The sequence below is a fragment of the Sinohyriopsis cumingii genome, chromosome 8 (assembly GCF_028554795.1).
Source record: "Sinohyriopsis cumingii isolate HCF-2022 chromosome 8, ASM2855479v2, whole genome shotgun sequence".
Classification (NCBI taxonomy): Eukaryota; Metazoa; Mollusca; class Bivalvia; order Unionida; family Unionidae; genus Sinohyriopsis; species Sinohyriopsis cumingii.
Window position 1 is genome coordinate 61,666,674 of NC_142968.1, and position 16,972 is coordinate 61,683,645.

Below are 16,972 nucleotides of genomic sequence, written 5' to 3' on the forward strand. Positions count from 1 at the left end.
TGTATAGTTTCATTTTAAGCCAGAAATGGCTCAAACATAATCTGATGCAGTGCGTACAGTTGAAATGTTAAAATGCTTTATAACATACCAAATAGTAACAAAATTACAATTTGTATAGATTACAAGGTCTGTTAAGATAACGTTCAACAAAAAAGTTTAAAATACCAATTTTCAATAATATGAAATTAGCATTTACGATTACATGCAATTACAATAGGTATTGTAATGATAACTTTTGTTTTTATGATTATTCAGTTAAAATATCTATCCCAATATATATATATATATATATATATATATATATATATATATATATATATATATATATATATATATATATATATAGATAGATAGATAGATAGATAGATAGATAGATAGATAGATATACGTGAACATGTAATTGGATGAAGCGACCGTAAACATGCATGATTATGAAAGTGAACATTGTTACATCTGCATGCAAGCACTACGCATATTGTAACAAAATTGGCGTTTTTACAACAGGTGTTTGCAACTGCTGACACTTTCAGCCTGACAATGTTATACCACTTTGTATCGACGTATATTCGATCAGACTACATATCGCCACAAAGTCAAAAGTCAGCAACTATCCAGAAGGATATTATAAATTAAAGGCCAGATTATATCGACTGCACCTGAAATGACTTTTTACAAAAATGGGTCCATATCGCATACAATCACAACAGAGTTTGTATTATTACTATATGGAATTATTGCTGTATGTGCTTTTAATTCTTAAAATAAAAAGAAACATTCATTTACATCATGTATGGGTATAATCGTCAGGATCAACAGCCATTCAGAAAAGGCAACAATAAGAATAGTATAGCGTCGTGTTCTGATCAAATTGATTGCACGAAGTGACTTTTATATCAAACTATGTGGCAATAGAATGCAATCTCATGAGTCCAAAAGGATTGCGCTGGCATCGGAATATTGAAGTTAAAACCCATTCTTCTATCCTAATCATCCTCCATTTCACCACCTGTGTGTATGCGTGTATGCAGGCAATATAAAGGTCCATTTAATTTTTCTTGTGCAAATTATTAAACACTTATTTACATAATACAAACTTCCATCAGAGCATGCAAAAACTAGCCATAACCTCGTGCTAACGTTTCCTAGAACAGACTTTCCAAAAGCAACTGATTTGAATCATAATAACTTCACGCTGATGCTTGTTCAGAAATGCGAATTTAAAACGAATACTTCACATATTGCATGACAGTTACACTTTTTACGAAAAGCCAAAGATATGGTGACGCCCGGCATGGACGCTGTCAATTTGTCGAATGTAAGGTTTGAACGCATTGTGCGTCAGAATCGTAAGACCCACATATAGCTCGAGTAACGCAGTTTTCAGGATTAGCATTTAATTGCGACATACCTTTTACTTTACAGCAGGAAACATCTTTCAAATCGTTCATGTAATTCAATTACATATTAATATATGTTATTGAAAGTATATAAAGAAAATGGTCCTCCAATCATTCCATTTGATTAACGGCGTAGAATGGTATGAATCGGTGGTACTGCCATAGAACTGACGAGATTCATCCTATCAGTAATGATAAATATGCCTTTGACTTGAAGAGATACTCGATGGCAGTACACATGCTAGAATTTAGTACTCGTGGTCATGTCGCTTTTCGAGTTTTGTTTTCTAAGGTCTGTTTGCGATTCGCTTCCAAGAAAATGCCCCTTTTTCTTGAATTTTGTGGCTTTTCCCCTGCTGAAAACTTCATCATAGCTTGTGACTTTATGATAATTATTACATGTAGTAGCAAACCAACATCCCACCTGCCAATGCCATTCTTTCCCAATGTGAAAATTGCAACAGATGATTCAAAAACAATGGAAAGAACACGATTGTTTATACTTTGCATCGCTGTGCATCCTAAATCTAATCAAATCGTGTTTGCAAACACACACAATGATACCAATATAACACTTTCCACGAAGCTTAGAAAGCGTACGAATATTTAACAACTAATAAACGATGTTGTAGTGTAAATAGATATGCAGAGCACAAGCATGATTTCTCGCATAATTTTTCCATGCGGACTGAAAAGTGGCTGTCTCTTAAATAACCGTACAAAACATGTAAAACAAAAAGATGTTGTCTATTCGAACACAAGCCAAAAATTAAATAAAATAAAGCAAGCAGTGGCTAGCGTGATGCACTCTCGACTAGATTGTGAGGATTTCAATCTTTTTCTCGGTTCAGTCTAGTACAGCTGCAATGATGTGTCCTTTGTCAAGTCATTTTACTAATTTGCATGACATAACAGTAGTGTGCTATTGAGTCTTCAAACGCCGTAACAAACCAACATCAAACTCTCTTTTGACTTCTGTTATTCACGTGATAAGAATATCTATATCATATATTATTTTATATTATAGTTTTATTTACGTCGTCTGGGTTTATGACATTTTTTTTCAATTATTTAATTATGTGGCTGGCTTGTACTATATGAAGAGTAAATGTACAAGCATTCCCCATCATAAATTAAGGTACAATTTATTCTAAACAGACAGTACCTTGCTGAATTATTGTGAATTGTTGGAGATTATTATTTAAATTAGTTGGATTACTGTGAAACAATAAAAGACTTTTATGAAATTCACTTTCATTAGATTTACCTTGACGTAAAACGTTTGTATAATATAACTTTATTTATAAAGTGCTGATAGCACATCAGCACATCAGAACCTTCATTTGAAATTTATTTGAAAAACTTTCGGATTACTATGAATATATTTAAGAGACTGTAATGAAATTCATATCATACTGTAAGTTAGGTTTAATTTTTTTTAAGTTTGTTTTGATTTGATATTTTAGGAAATTAATGTATGCTTCGGAAACTTGAATGTTTGTTGGGTTTTAACGTATCTTGTTACATAGTGTATACCAGTAGGATGTACCAAAAAGAAAACAATGGTTTAATGAGAGCATAGAGAGCACGAAATTACTAATCAAGACTAATAAGAAATGGACCAAATCAGTCTCAATTAATTGTTATTTTGCAGATTCTTCCTGTTTCAAAGAAGTTCATACATTTCCGTATGTCACACCAAACTATTTCTCCACCGGGACACGACGTAGGCGAGCTATATAGCCAATGAATTTCATACTGTTATCAGTTACTTTGCATTACACTAAATTCAGATGAATTGAGTCTATATCACGTTGACCACCAATACATCACTATATGGGAAAAGAACCACCGGACAAAGAAGGTATTGTCATCTATTTCAAAAGTTTTGAATAACTGTGTAAATATCTACAAGTGTTTGAGAAAACATATATGAGGAACAGATACATGATGATCGGTGTTGATCGGCGCTATTTGAGTTTTCATGTTATTGTCAAGCAGCGAGTGATATTTTATCAAATTGCCGTCATCTAAAACGACAGTGAAATAATATTCTGGAAAATGTGATCTTGAGCAGAGTGTCTATCTTCTATTTGCTTTTCCACTGCCAACTCGTCTATGATTAAAGGGATGGCAAAATTGTATTTTACCTATAATAAAAAATACTAGTAATAATAATAATAATATTAATATTAATGTCAAAAAATTAAAACGGCTGGAACAATGATGTAATGTAATATAATATATTGCCAATAGATTTAAGTTATATTTTTGTGAAATTTGGCTTAATAATTTTTGTTAAGTACTAAAGATTGCGCAACTATGATAACCGAAAGCAAAGAATTGGAATTCGGTCGGAAGCAATTTGATATAAATAGGATGGAAAATTCAGTTATCTATTGGGAGCTGTCAGTTTGATACTTTTCTATAAATTTGCACATCATTCCCTATAATGCTAGTATTTGCCATGCCACAAATTATTGAGTAGGACGATGTCGTAACAATGTTTTCTTTTACGTCAACTCTCCTATCGGCAAACTATCGAAGTATGCCTCAAACAAATATTGATATTTCATTGGGGATGTTGGCATTATATGCTGTCTTCATCAGTAGTCTAATAAATATAATTGTATTAACATATGTAATGTGATTGCATGTAGTCGATTGGTAAGAATTATTAGAATTTTAAAAATAAATGATCGTTATAATAAAATCCAAATAACTGCTGATCGTGACACTTATACAGATAGGTGATAAAGTTCGATATTCGTCAAATAAAAGTTGTTATCATAACAGGAGCTCAATTTTATTTCATCGCAATCATTGGTGTAATAACCCAAACCTTTTTACGATACGAATTCTGATTGTAAGCAATCCATCCTAAACCCAACAGTAATAATTATTGCCATCTGCAACTTTGTTAAAGTAGGGTTTGTATATTAATTGCAACTTTAACTAGCCGAATCATTGAAGTCATTCAAGTGCGGAGATTTGCTGGGTTTTCTCTTTATCGTATTCTTTTCTCTCAAATAATAAGATATCTGCTAAAAGTATAATTTATAAATCATTTGTGACACTGTCGTATTCATTGTTAAATGCAATCGGAACACCGGAGCTTTTTCGTTTGAGTCACAAATTAAACTATGTTGTAAACTATCACAAATTAAATGTGTCCATCATAATATGAATCGCTGACTTACATCTTTGTATCCCCATCTAATAACAGGATCAGGAAATGCTAAAACATCGCACTTCAGTTTCACTGGCGAGCCCTCAGCAACAGTATCAGGACTTTTTATCAAATACAATATTACCGGAGCGGCTGTAAAGAAAGAAAACAAACAAATGATAGACCATCACCTCCTTTATTTCCTGTTAAACAGATAAAGTCGAATTCTTTGTAAATTATCTATCCTCGTGAATCGCTATTTTCATTTTCAGTCTGAAGTTGCAGCCTCTTCCATGATGATAAAGATGACATGAATATTAGTTAGGTATGAACATGTGTCTTTCCATGACCACTCAGTATATACATGATTATAAAAGCTTTGTACAACTTCTCATATTTATATCAGTCTAAGCATACTTTTATGATAGTAGCAAAATTCATCATTATTATTATTATTATTATTATTATTATTATAAATTTATCGGTTAGTACCAGTATTATTTATACTTCTGTTATTAGTATATTATAACAAAATGTTGCTGTTGATGAATTTTAACTGCAACTTCATCAGAGCAAAATCTGTATATCGGCTAAAAAGCCCCAACGTTGACTTTCAAAAACAGTTTAACGTATTTTCACATTTGGCTTTCAACCGTATGTTTCTTTAAGAAAACTAACACTGGCTTCTGTTAAATGTTCACTGTATGTTTGAATCGGCTTACACTCTCATCCTCATTGTGAGGCACCATTAGGGTGAGATGCTTTAATAAAGCGGACCACGAAATTTAATCAATTAAAGAACATAAGTAAAAATATGATGTTACATAGGACTGCAATGGTGGTGGTGGTATTATTTTGTTTACGCCACGCAAGCTAAAATATGCTATTTGGTGCAATGGCAAGGAGCCTTGAACAAAGGACACTCCTCGGTGGCCGACCCAGGCTAATTCAATGCTAGACTTCGATAACGCAACCTTTCTTTCTCATGACCTGCACTCTAACCATTGCCTTATCTCGGCTTGGCTGGGAGGAAAGGCTTTATGAACGCATCAGTTTGCGAGCGATGATAAAGACGAGGCTATATACATCTTTAAAAGATTTATGAATTTCTAACGAGCAATCTTTCCAGAATGCAATGCAGTTGTTCGTGCAGACTACATCAATATAAGAGAGATGTCATGGTTTCAATGCACCATGCAACAATATTAAAAATTGTAATCTCTTCTGTAAAATTCGTATTTGACAACAGTTATGTTATCTGAAAGTATATTTGTTTATAGTGTGCATCGTATATAAAATATATAAGAACTGAAGGACACGTACACTCATGAAGGTTAATAACGACTTGATTTTTCACCGTTTGGGAACCGTCTGAAAGGGCACATGTATATTTCCCATAATTCTTTGAATCAACACCAGTAATAATAAGCTCATTTGTTCCAAATGGCTGGCGTACTCCCACAGGAAGGCTGTCGCTCTGAAAAGTTATGAGGTAGGTTGTATAGAAAAAATGGAATTTACTAGTTAAATCATATCATATTGGAACGTATTAAGTTTAAGTTTTTAAGTAAAAGTTAAACTAAGCAAATTATGAATTTTGGAAATGTTAGGAACATAAGAAGAGAACGGATATTAATTTGAAGAATTAAACCAAATTTTTATTTTTATTTTTGTTATTCTGATTATATTTCTTGAACATTTTAAATTAATAAACCGTATTTCTCTGGAGACTTATATTGTCGTTCGTTTTAAATTAGGTTTGCAGTGTAAAATGTGATACTCTCTCTTTCAATATCTCAAAAGATAGATAGATAGATAGATAGATAGATAGATAGATAGATAGATAGATAGATAGATTCAGATACCTCCATGTAACCTGAACATAGACGTACGCATTATTAATTGTAAATTAGTAGATTTCCGTTTGAGAGAACACATGAGATTCATGAACATGTATAACGTTTACCTCTTGGTAAAACCAGGTGACGTTAAGGTCCGGTACACCTGTCAGACATAGAAGAGTGATGTTGCCACCAACACCAGTTTCGGTAGGACCGAATATTTCTGGCGGAACTAACTGGACAAGGGGTGATAAGGTTGTAATCGTTGTCTCTTCTGGAAAAAGTAAGCTACATAAAGTAACGATAATGAGCAACCATGTCAACTGTAACTGCATTACAATTTCCTTTTCGATCCGATATGTAATGAAGACAGATGTAATAGTAATCATTATAGTAATATATTCTTTTAGTTTCAGTGACTATTTCATAACCTATCAACTCGCGTTTTGTCTGTCTCTCTGTCTTTCAACAACTCGTTAACCTCGAAAATCGCTGTATCAAATGTCATATAGGTGTTCTTATTAATCAGGTACTGAGTAGTGTATTATTTTCATCCCCTTCATCGAGAAACCGCAGTAGTTTAGTTGGTAGAATGTCGGACTCGTAATCCAATTGTTACGAGTTCGATACCCATGCAACCCTGATTTGCTGCCTCTGGTTGGTCTTGGAAATGTGACCTACTGACAATTTCTTTGGCAGGATATAGCGAATAAAGACCGAAAAGTGCCGTATAAAGCCAAAAGTAAACAATTACGGTATCCAAAGTAGCTAAGGAGAGGTCGAATGTCATATATATGCTTCAGATATTTTCCAATACTTCTTTTCAGGCAAAATGTATGCAGGTACTTATAAAACGAAGTTGTATATTTAACGTATTCTGGGATACGACCTGTGTGGAGTGAAAGAGGATGGTAGAAAACTGTATTTTGTGCAATTGGACAATTATCACTATTATTCAAAGCAAGATGGTTTACGTTTGTATGCTATTAATGATACTGTTAGTGGTAGTAGGAACAAAAATTATTTGTAGTCGTCCTTATGGTCATCTGAAGCTCTGTCAGGTACAACATATTTAGCTAGAAAGTTTCATATATGAGTGTGATTATTGAAGCGCAACGTTCTTACATGAAAGGATACATATTGATTGGTGTGGTGTGGGATGATTGACAAAGGATTAAAACTGGAATGAAGAAAAGGTTTATTGCATAGGTCAAATTTAAAGGTTGCAAAAACCGTTTTACAAGTGGTTATATTAGAAACTAAATTCCAATATTTCAATGCGGAAGGAGTGTTTCGATGATTTTTAACAATCTAGTTTATTGCAAAACTTTTTAAAAGGCATTTAAACCTGTGTCATACAAGCTACTGGAATTAAAACCTGTTCGATAATGGCAAAACCTCATATTCTCATTACTTTCGGACCGTTCCGTTGACCTAGTGCTTAGAGTGTCGGCCTCAGATGCGGATGGTCACATATTCGAACCCCGATTTGTCAGGATAATGTGACTGGGTGTGACATCATGATACATGTTTGCGACATGATACCCCAGTGTTAGACCTTACTATATACTGTCACACTGCAGACATTGTAGCGATATGACTTAATTTTGTTTTAAAGCTACGTTAATAATCCAAATGACACACATTACTTACCAGTACAATTGGTTACGTCTTCATTGCTTCCCTGGCAATTCGTACCATTATAGAGTGGAGCTGGATTATTACACTCCCTTGATCGGGACTGTAGTCCTCTGTGACATCGACCCCATCCGTTCCACTCTGACCAGGAACCGTCCACTATACAGTGGATAGACGAGCAAAATCAAATTACACATGAAAAACAGAAAAAGGAATGCAAACTGTATTCAGCGACTCTTGTAATAGATGAAAAGTTCACCATTTACCTTAAAAGACAAATAATTACAAGCGTTTATGAAGTCATGGTATGTCAAGCATTAAGTTTTATAGGTTACTGCTTTTGTATGGGAAAATATGAACAAGTTTTATATAGTTAAGTTTCGCTACCATGGGAGCGATATTAGTCCGAATACAAAGACTTCATCTGCAGTAGCCTTTTTATTATTTACTGATTTTATTTTACCACCTATGGCTTAATAACGCAAAGAATACGCTGCAAAAAATTTATGCTGCATTCATAAACAAAGAACAACCGTAGATTCATCAATATACAGTCAAAATATTAATGTGCTCATAGCACCGCCCAGCAAACTTTGAGCTTCGTCGTGCGCTCAACAATAGTTTAAAATACAATTCTAATTTTTGTTTACATTAATATTGAAATTAAGAGTAATAATACGCATTGAAACAACTTTTTCAGGTATTCTGGAATGGATTGAATCTGTGTTTTATATTGATCCAACATAGTCTTGCTTTTATGCTGTGATGGACTGGATTTATTAGCTGAGTCGATTCCATGAGATGTACAAGGGATTTCATCCGTTGACTGGCATTCAATCAACGGCACATCGGTTCCATCATTGATTGTGGAATCATAAAGTGCAACAAATATTTCTTCTTTTAATTGAAATTTCAAAAGATGTTAAGAAAAATTACATTCATTTCATTTTGAGTGCTGTAAAGGGAATAATATTTCTGTTAGAAATGTAGTTAAAATTACAGGACATTTGTGCGTTCTGCAACAAATCTTGGAACCTATGACATGGGTCATTAAATTTGGAATTGCAGACTAATTTACGAAAGTGGGGCCCCGAGTGACCGAGTGGTCTACAGCGCTCACCGTCCCGGATCACTGCCATATCACCTCTTTCTGCTTGGGTTTGAGTCCAAGGATCGGCTAGCGTGGGTACGTGGGAAAGCCTGCCAGTTGCTTCTCGTGGGTCGGTGGTTCTTCCCTGGGTTTTCCAGGGTTCTTCCTCCACCAATTATACTGGCCGCCATGTATAGCCTATCTTGTGCTGAAACATGACGTTAAACCCTAGAACAATAACAACAACAACAACAATTATGAAAGTACACTTTCATAAAATTCAAAATGCAAATATGTATTTACATTTTATTGCCAGCTAAAGAAGTCATGTTTATGCCTGTCAGTTGCATATTCTATATTGAGGGACCCAGTTAAGTGCATGACCTGAATGACTTTCATTGCTAGCCTACATAAAAAAAATCATTGTATCGGTAAATTAATACGTGGATATTGGCAACGTGGTTACTGTGATAAAACACTTCATCATCATCTTGGCTTAATTCCCTGAGGCTCTGAGTTATTTTATAACGAAACCTTACTATTTGATAGATAGGCGACAGCTCTTGGCTTCAATATGACTTCAATATGCTTTATATTGTATTGTTATATACCCTGCTGAGCACTGGTCATCTTTTCGACCATTCTGTTTGCAAAATCGTTATGAACATTTCCCCTAAATAACTCTTTGAATGATCAGAATGGTATTTTCTATACTGGGTCTCTCATAATTGTTGTGGACATTGCGAAAGTCACGTTTATGCGTTCGCTTGTTTTGAAAGTTTTGTCTCTGACTCACTGTACATTTTGAACGTTATCGTCGTGACTTGAAATGGACGGAAAATCTTGGGTAATTATGTACAATAAATGTAATAAAACAAAAGCTAAACGCCTACTATACGAGCGTACATGCTTTGTTTTACAAAATAGTTCCTAATACACAATGCTAATGTTAGACACGCGTGTCATGTTATATGGAACCTTGCAGTATGGAAAAATACTGCACGATTCTCACAATGTAATGTTAACGGAGTAAAAAATATGAACACATAATGAGAAAACAAATGCATCATGTGTAGCAGTGATAAACTATTTATGTGCTCTAGTTCCATTCATGATGTGTTATGTTCATATTTGCAATCGATGGGCTAACGAGAATAATGTTATTTATGTCTTGACATCAGTTATTACTTTTATAATTAATTGTAATTGTAAGAATTGAATCTTGTAGTTTTAGAGTATTCATGAAACCATGAGGTCTGAAAATCCATTGCATATTATACACTCATCCCTATGGCAATACCTGCAGTACATAATCTATACTGAAAACGACATGCCTTCTTAACGTCTAGAAAAAGATTTCAGACCATTATTCGAGAACCTGTCTATTCGTCGGGAAATTTAAAATTATTAAACATTTTTATATGCACCCGTTTGCTTGTACATGGATTTAATTTTCTTCCATTATCCATTTCATAAACTTCAATATTAGACAACATAGTGTATACTGTAATTTTGATATCATTTATTTAGTTTCTTACTAAAAAAAATAGCATGTCAACTCTTGCTGCAAGGCTATGTATTACATTGAAATATATATTTCTACTAAATTAAAATTGTTTGCGATGCTATCAGTGAAACATGGAACATTAGGAACATTTTATTACCATTAGCAAGAAAATTAATAACTAAATGTTATTATAATTAGTTTTAAAACATGATTACCAGGACAAATCTTTACTTCACAACTCTCGCCGTCAACGGCCAGTCCAGGACAGTCGTGTTTCTCATGCTCTGTACGAGGGTCAATACAGAACCTGGCAATATACCGGAATCCGGAACCACAACTTCTGCTACAGGCTGACCATTGAGTCCACTCTGTCCATACTCCAGGACCTTAATAATGTCACGTGAATTAAATATTGTACATAAAGGGCCGACGTTACAGCGAATCATATGGTTTAAATCAGGAATGTATAATCTTTGTGCGAGAGGCCATATTGTATTTTTTGTCTTACCCATGTTGCTTTTATAAATCTGACGTACCTTTTCCACTACCAGTCTGAACAAGTTATAAAAGGTTGGCGGGCCGGATAGAAAACTGTATTGGGCCAGATTCTTGACCGCGGGCCATATGATGGACAACTGTGATTTAAATTATGATGTAGCGCTAACTATATGCACCCCGTTCAAAATGCAAATTAATCAACAGATAATGGTACATCCGAGCTATCTTCTTTGTTATGACTTATGAATTTAATATTTAAAATAATATTTTTATATCTTGTTGATTCAACAATCAATTAAATTGGGTAAACATAAATTTCTGGTCGATAATATATTAATAACTACAATTAAATTATAATGTGGCATAAGAAACTACAGAGATTGAAATGCAAGTCAAATAAGATAACGTAACAGTTTTAGCACTAGGTTTCTTCAAAATGGACCAATGAACCTTTATCTACAGAGTGCTGTAAATTGTTGCCCCTTGTTTTTTTATTGAATCGCATATGTATACGAATTAAATATTGCCTTCATATCATATCAGAAAATATTCGAATGCGAAGCCCGGATCATGTGCTTTTCTCGCACTATGACATCAACATTCTTTATGAATGTTGCTGTAGTAATGTTCAAAGTCGGCCAATCGTTCTTTTTATTGATATGTTTCTTAAAAGTTATCTTTCACGGATAATAAATTAGAAACAAATGAAAATTAATTTAACATGAAATAGACGAGCAGCCGGGGGGGGGGAGCGAACCATACAAATTTGAGAAGGTTCCGAATGTCGAAATAAGATCTCCACAAGGAAGGGTTTCAACCGTGAATAACGTCGACTACGTTTCAAGAGGAACTCTCGGAGAGATAAGCCTCTTTGGGAGGTCCTCCTGGGTTAGTCCAAATGTGATTTCTGGTTGAAACCCCATTAATGGCGCTTCGATTACAAAATTATAAAAATGAACCAATTCGTTGTCGTCGCCCTCCCTGCTGCTATGAATTAAAAATTTATGTTACTGATAATGGCCAACATTGGAGAAGCATATACCACTAGATTAGCTCGAGAGCGACTAAAAGCGATCAAACAATTTCTTCCTGTGAGAGATTCTGTGAGACCAAAATTACAAGCGCGGCAGGAAGCACAACTTGAATATGCTACAGGCACAGAACAATTAGTTAAACCCGTTACAACAGCTACTGAAAAAGATGCGGCGGTCACTGAAAGAGCTTTATTGTGAGATATTAAGGATGAGGAGGAAAGAAAAAGGGTATTCTTTCAATATTAAAGCAAACTGCTGAGCAAGCTGAAAAAATTGCGAGGAGAACTAAAAATACAAAAAAAGATTTTACGAGATCATCCAACTGATATAGCTGCAGCTCAGCCTCCACCCGTCTAGGAAGAAATATTTAAAGGTATCAGCGAAATTCGCGCTGAAATTGGTGATATAAAAAAATCGCACACCAGCAACATAAACAGCAACAGAAACAGAACAAACCAGGACTAGGGTTAATATAAAAGATTCACCGATATGGCTATTAAATCTATAAGGGCCGTTTCGACCGTTTATGGTTTAGCTGAGTTTGCCATGCAAAGTTTTAATTACCGAAACCGGGTTTTAAAACCCGAGTATGTCGATGATGATGTAAGTCGCGAAAACTGGTACAAGTGGATATTTCGCATATACTATCATGCTGATTTAGCCAGAAACAGTGATACTAGATTTATTGCGTTTAGTAACGCAATTTATAGTTATTTTAAACGTCTACAACAACAACAACCGCATGGACAGCAACAATCTTCTCAGCAACCGCAGAGAAAACAACAACTTCCCTCCCAGCAGCGGTAGAAAAAAACAACAACCACAATCTCCTGGTGCTTCTGGCTATGGTTTGGGAAGTGGTTTTATTCCCTTTCCTAACAGTATCTTCAATGATGCGAAACGGTTAGAAGTTCTCATAGGAGGAAAGCGAGCTGGGAATAACTCACTGGAAATAATTAATGAAGCAGATGATATTTGCCGGTGTTTATTTCAAGGTGGTATCATGGATATCGATATTTACGGAGTGCTTATTAGTGAGCTCGTTGATGACTACTACAGTGACTAGTTGTTAAATAAACGAATAATTAAATAAAAATGATCGTACACATTCTCATCGTGGGCCCGTACCAGTCGGCGTGGTAAACTCGCGATTACCAACCTATAAAGCAACTTACGGAGACGGACTCGCTCATGCTGTTCAGGGTATATTCAGAAGGATAGCTTTCAAAGCAATACCGATCGCAAAACAATTATCAATGAAAGCTATTGACGTTGTTCGTGATAAAGCTGCTGGCGCTATTGGTAACGTTGCCAGTAAAGCCTTCTTGGCAATCAAGGACAGACTAGCACGATTAATACGCAGACCGAAAGTGGTCCAGCCACAACCGGTCAAATTACCAAGCACCGAAGTGATGCCTGCAGATGTCAGTAAGTAATAAATCAAGCTGCAAATCAAAAACGAGCAGCGCTGATAAATCAAGGGGCTGAACAAATAAATACAAGTCTGGTGTCGGGAAGTGGTCTTCGTTTTAGAAGATAACAAATTATAATAAAATGTTTAAACGTGTATCTGACATAGCGTTTGACATGGACGCACCAGTACTCAAGAATGAATCCGTGCGCGATAATCAGCATTATTCTTATGAATCAATATCGCCAAATCAACGTGGACGAATTGAAATAAGAGTTCAGGATGCAAGTAGGTATTTCTTGCCCGCTGAAGCATTTATTGAAGTCACAGGTGAACTTGTAACAAACGCTGCAGATAGTGCAGCATACGGAGCTGATGTCAAAGTTGGATTTGTTAATAATGGCATCATGGCGTTATTTAAAAGTGCCGCCTATATGATTGATGGAAACGAAATTGACACAATCCAGGATAATGTTGACATTGCTACAACGATTATAGGCCTAGCAAGCTACTCAGATGATTATATTAGATCAGCTGGCCCAAATATGATGTTTGCTAAGGATAATTCTAACAATCCTGATCACATTTCTGTGGCCATGGGTAATGTGAGAAACGCAGCTGGTACCGCGGAGACACCTGTAGTAATAGGAACAAATCGAAATTACAACTTAGGTTTTGATAGACGTCAATTAATGTTAAAAGATGTTCGTAGAAGATTTTCATGGCCAATTCCACTATCCCACATCTTTGGATTTTGCAGAAAGATCAGAAAGGTCATTTTTGGAGCTAAACACACAGTTGTTCTTCATCGAGAAGGTGATGATAATGATGCTATCTAGCGAGAAGATGGTGCTGCTGATGGTAAAGTAATATTATTTAAACTCGCGTTATGGATGCCGGTAATGTCACCATCAATCGCTGAAGAACAGCGTCTACTTTCTTTAATGGATCAAGGTGGTAAATCAATATTGTCGTGGTTAACGGTAATCAAAATCCTGTCAACGTTTTATTCACTTGGCATATATCATCACAGCAGGGTGTTTCTGCACCAAGTTATGTCTTTGTTGCTTTTCAACTGGTTGAACGATTGAACCGTCAAGGAAGAAATCCAATGGTATTTGACAATCTTAACGTCTCTGAAGTATCTTTAAGAATAAACGGGCATCAATAACCATCTAACGATATAATGTTGAATTTTGAAAATAATTAAGTAGCACGTGCATATCATCGCTTGATGACATTCATGGGATGTGATCAAAATATATACACTGGTTTACAAATAACACAACTGGATTTTACAACGCTGTACCCGATTTATTATTTTTCGCTGGAACGTCTTGATTTAGTTAAGCAATCTGTCGTTAATATACACTTCAGAGCAATCAGGCGTTCAGCTGATCATTACAGAACAATCGCATTCATACTCAGTGACAAATCAATGATACTTGAAAGTGTTGGTGACCGAATGAGAGTCGTTGATGCCCCAGTGGAAAACATGTAGACAATTAGATCAATCTCATTAATTATAAAAATGTCATATAGTCACGTTAATGTCACTCTGACTCCTGGTCAGGCGAAAAAAATACAATCGAAAAACGCGAGCGCATGTGGGACGACGATAACACTAAAAAATGATCAAATTGCTAATGGTTGCCCAAACAAGTTATCGTTGACTAAAACTCAACTAAATCATCTCAATAAAGCAAAATAAGGAAAAACGGAGTTCAACTTGATTTCGCTCCAAAAGAAATCAAGGACATGATTCAAAGCGGTGGTATATTTTCACTCCTCGCAGTAATACAAGCGTTGATAACTGCTGCTGCCCCAGCTGTCGCAAAATCAGCCGCGTTAGGCGCTGTTGGCACCACTGCTGGAATGGCTTTAAAGAAAGCAACTGGAAAGGGAATTTTATACAAGGAGAACTTAAAGAAAAGATCATCACGGACACAAAAACCAACAAGGCGTCCAAAAAAGTCCAATATGCCTCAGCCGGGTCGTCTAAAATTACCAGTGGAACAGAAGGAGCGGATCTAAGACTTGCAGGAACTCCGCCTTCATGGTACCCAAAACGGTTCTGAAAACCAGCGGCCTCACGCCGATGTCAAATTTTGATTTCCTCGATGCCGCTAAACAATTAAATATATAAAATTTCAGAGGTGTTTTCATGCGGAATCAGTTACCACAACAACCGAATAATCCAGAAACTGGAATTATTAATCTCAATAACAGCGATGGTCCAGGAAGTCACTGGGTTGCTTACGCACTCGATCTACGCGGAATTATCTATTTAGATTCGTATGAGTTAGCACCGCCAGTTGAATTTCTAAAATACGTACAAAGCACTCCCATTCCAGTTAGGTACTCAACACTACTAACACAAACACTAACCGATCCACCAATATGCGGCCGTGAAGTAATAAATGTGCTTGACGCGTTATTAAAATCAACCAAACCACCCCACAAAGTCGTGCACGAGTATACCGCGGACCGATTTAAACAATCCCTAAAGAATAATGGTTGATATTCACGGAAGATCTCTCAGCGCAAAGGGTAAAAAACGCGACGACATAGATTTACCAAAATATGCGACTAAAGATGAAATCGACAATCTTTTAACGCTATCCAGGATAGACCCAGATTGGGTTGTTATTTTTGAGGACCGACATGGCAAGCTAAAAACCAACAATATCAAATGGAATTACATAGTTTGCAGGGTTTTTGGAGCTACCCTGGATAACATCCCTGTGTTGACTGACAGCGGAAAAATCAGAGACTCAAGTATATAGTTTACAACCATCAGAGATGAAATCATGCAGAGAGTTGCTAATCGCCTAAAAATACCGGTGACACAATGACAGGTGAACTCAACATGAAAGGAAACTAAATAGTAGCTGTAACAGCTCCAAAATTCGACAACAAACTATACTTCGACAAGGTAGACAGTAAATTATCCACGCTGCCGGTGGAGTATGAGTTTTACGAAGGCGCTTTTGCAAGATTTCGCAGAAATTATCAAAAAAACCGATGAGCCCATAGATAAATTCTTTGGTACTCCGCTCACCGTTGACGCAAAACTTTCTGATATCAAAACCAATATTGACACGATCAAACAAACACAGCAAGATATCGTAAGTGGGATTCCTGAGATCGTTAATAAAACCAGCTTGATTAAAATCCCACCTGAAGTTACTCCCGGTATCATCTGGATTTGCAACATGGTCAAAACAAAATAATGTTATCAAGTATACCGCAACAGTCACTGGAGTGTACAGGCTGTCTGTGTTCAGTGCTGCAAAATTTGAGATTTTCACAACATATCCCTGGCGACATTCCACCGACAAGTTTTCCGGGCTTGTGACTATCATATTAAATAGCGTAACCGAAGAA

At 35.7% G+C, this 16,972-nt stretch overlaps 1 protein-coding gene across 1 annotated transcript in view; it reads right to left on the reverse strand.

Moving 5' to 3' along the window:
* The window catches only part of LOC149793664 (SCO-spondin-like), a 112,748-nt gene that overhangs the window by 55,660 nt on the left and 40,116 nt on the right, over positions 1-16,972 (reverse strand). Inside the window, exons 16-20 of the mRNA XM_089969031.1 lie at positions 10,858-11,028; positions 8,061-8,204; positions 6,533-6,681; positions 5,890-6,043; positions 4,598-4,719 (exon numbers count right to left, since the gene is read on the reverse strand). Of these exons, the coding sequence (XP_089825157.1) occupies positions 4,598-4,719; positions 5,890-6,043; positions 6,533-6,681; positions 8,061-8,204; positions 10,858-11,028 (740 nt within the window). The remainder of the gene's footprint in view (positions 1-4,597; positions 4,720-5,889; positions 6,044-6,532; positions 6,682-8,060; positions 8,205-10,857; positions 11,029-16,972) is intronic.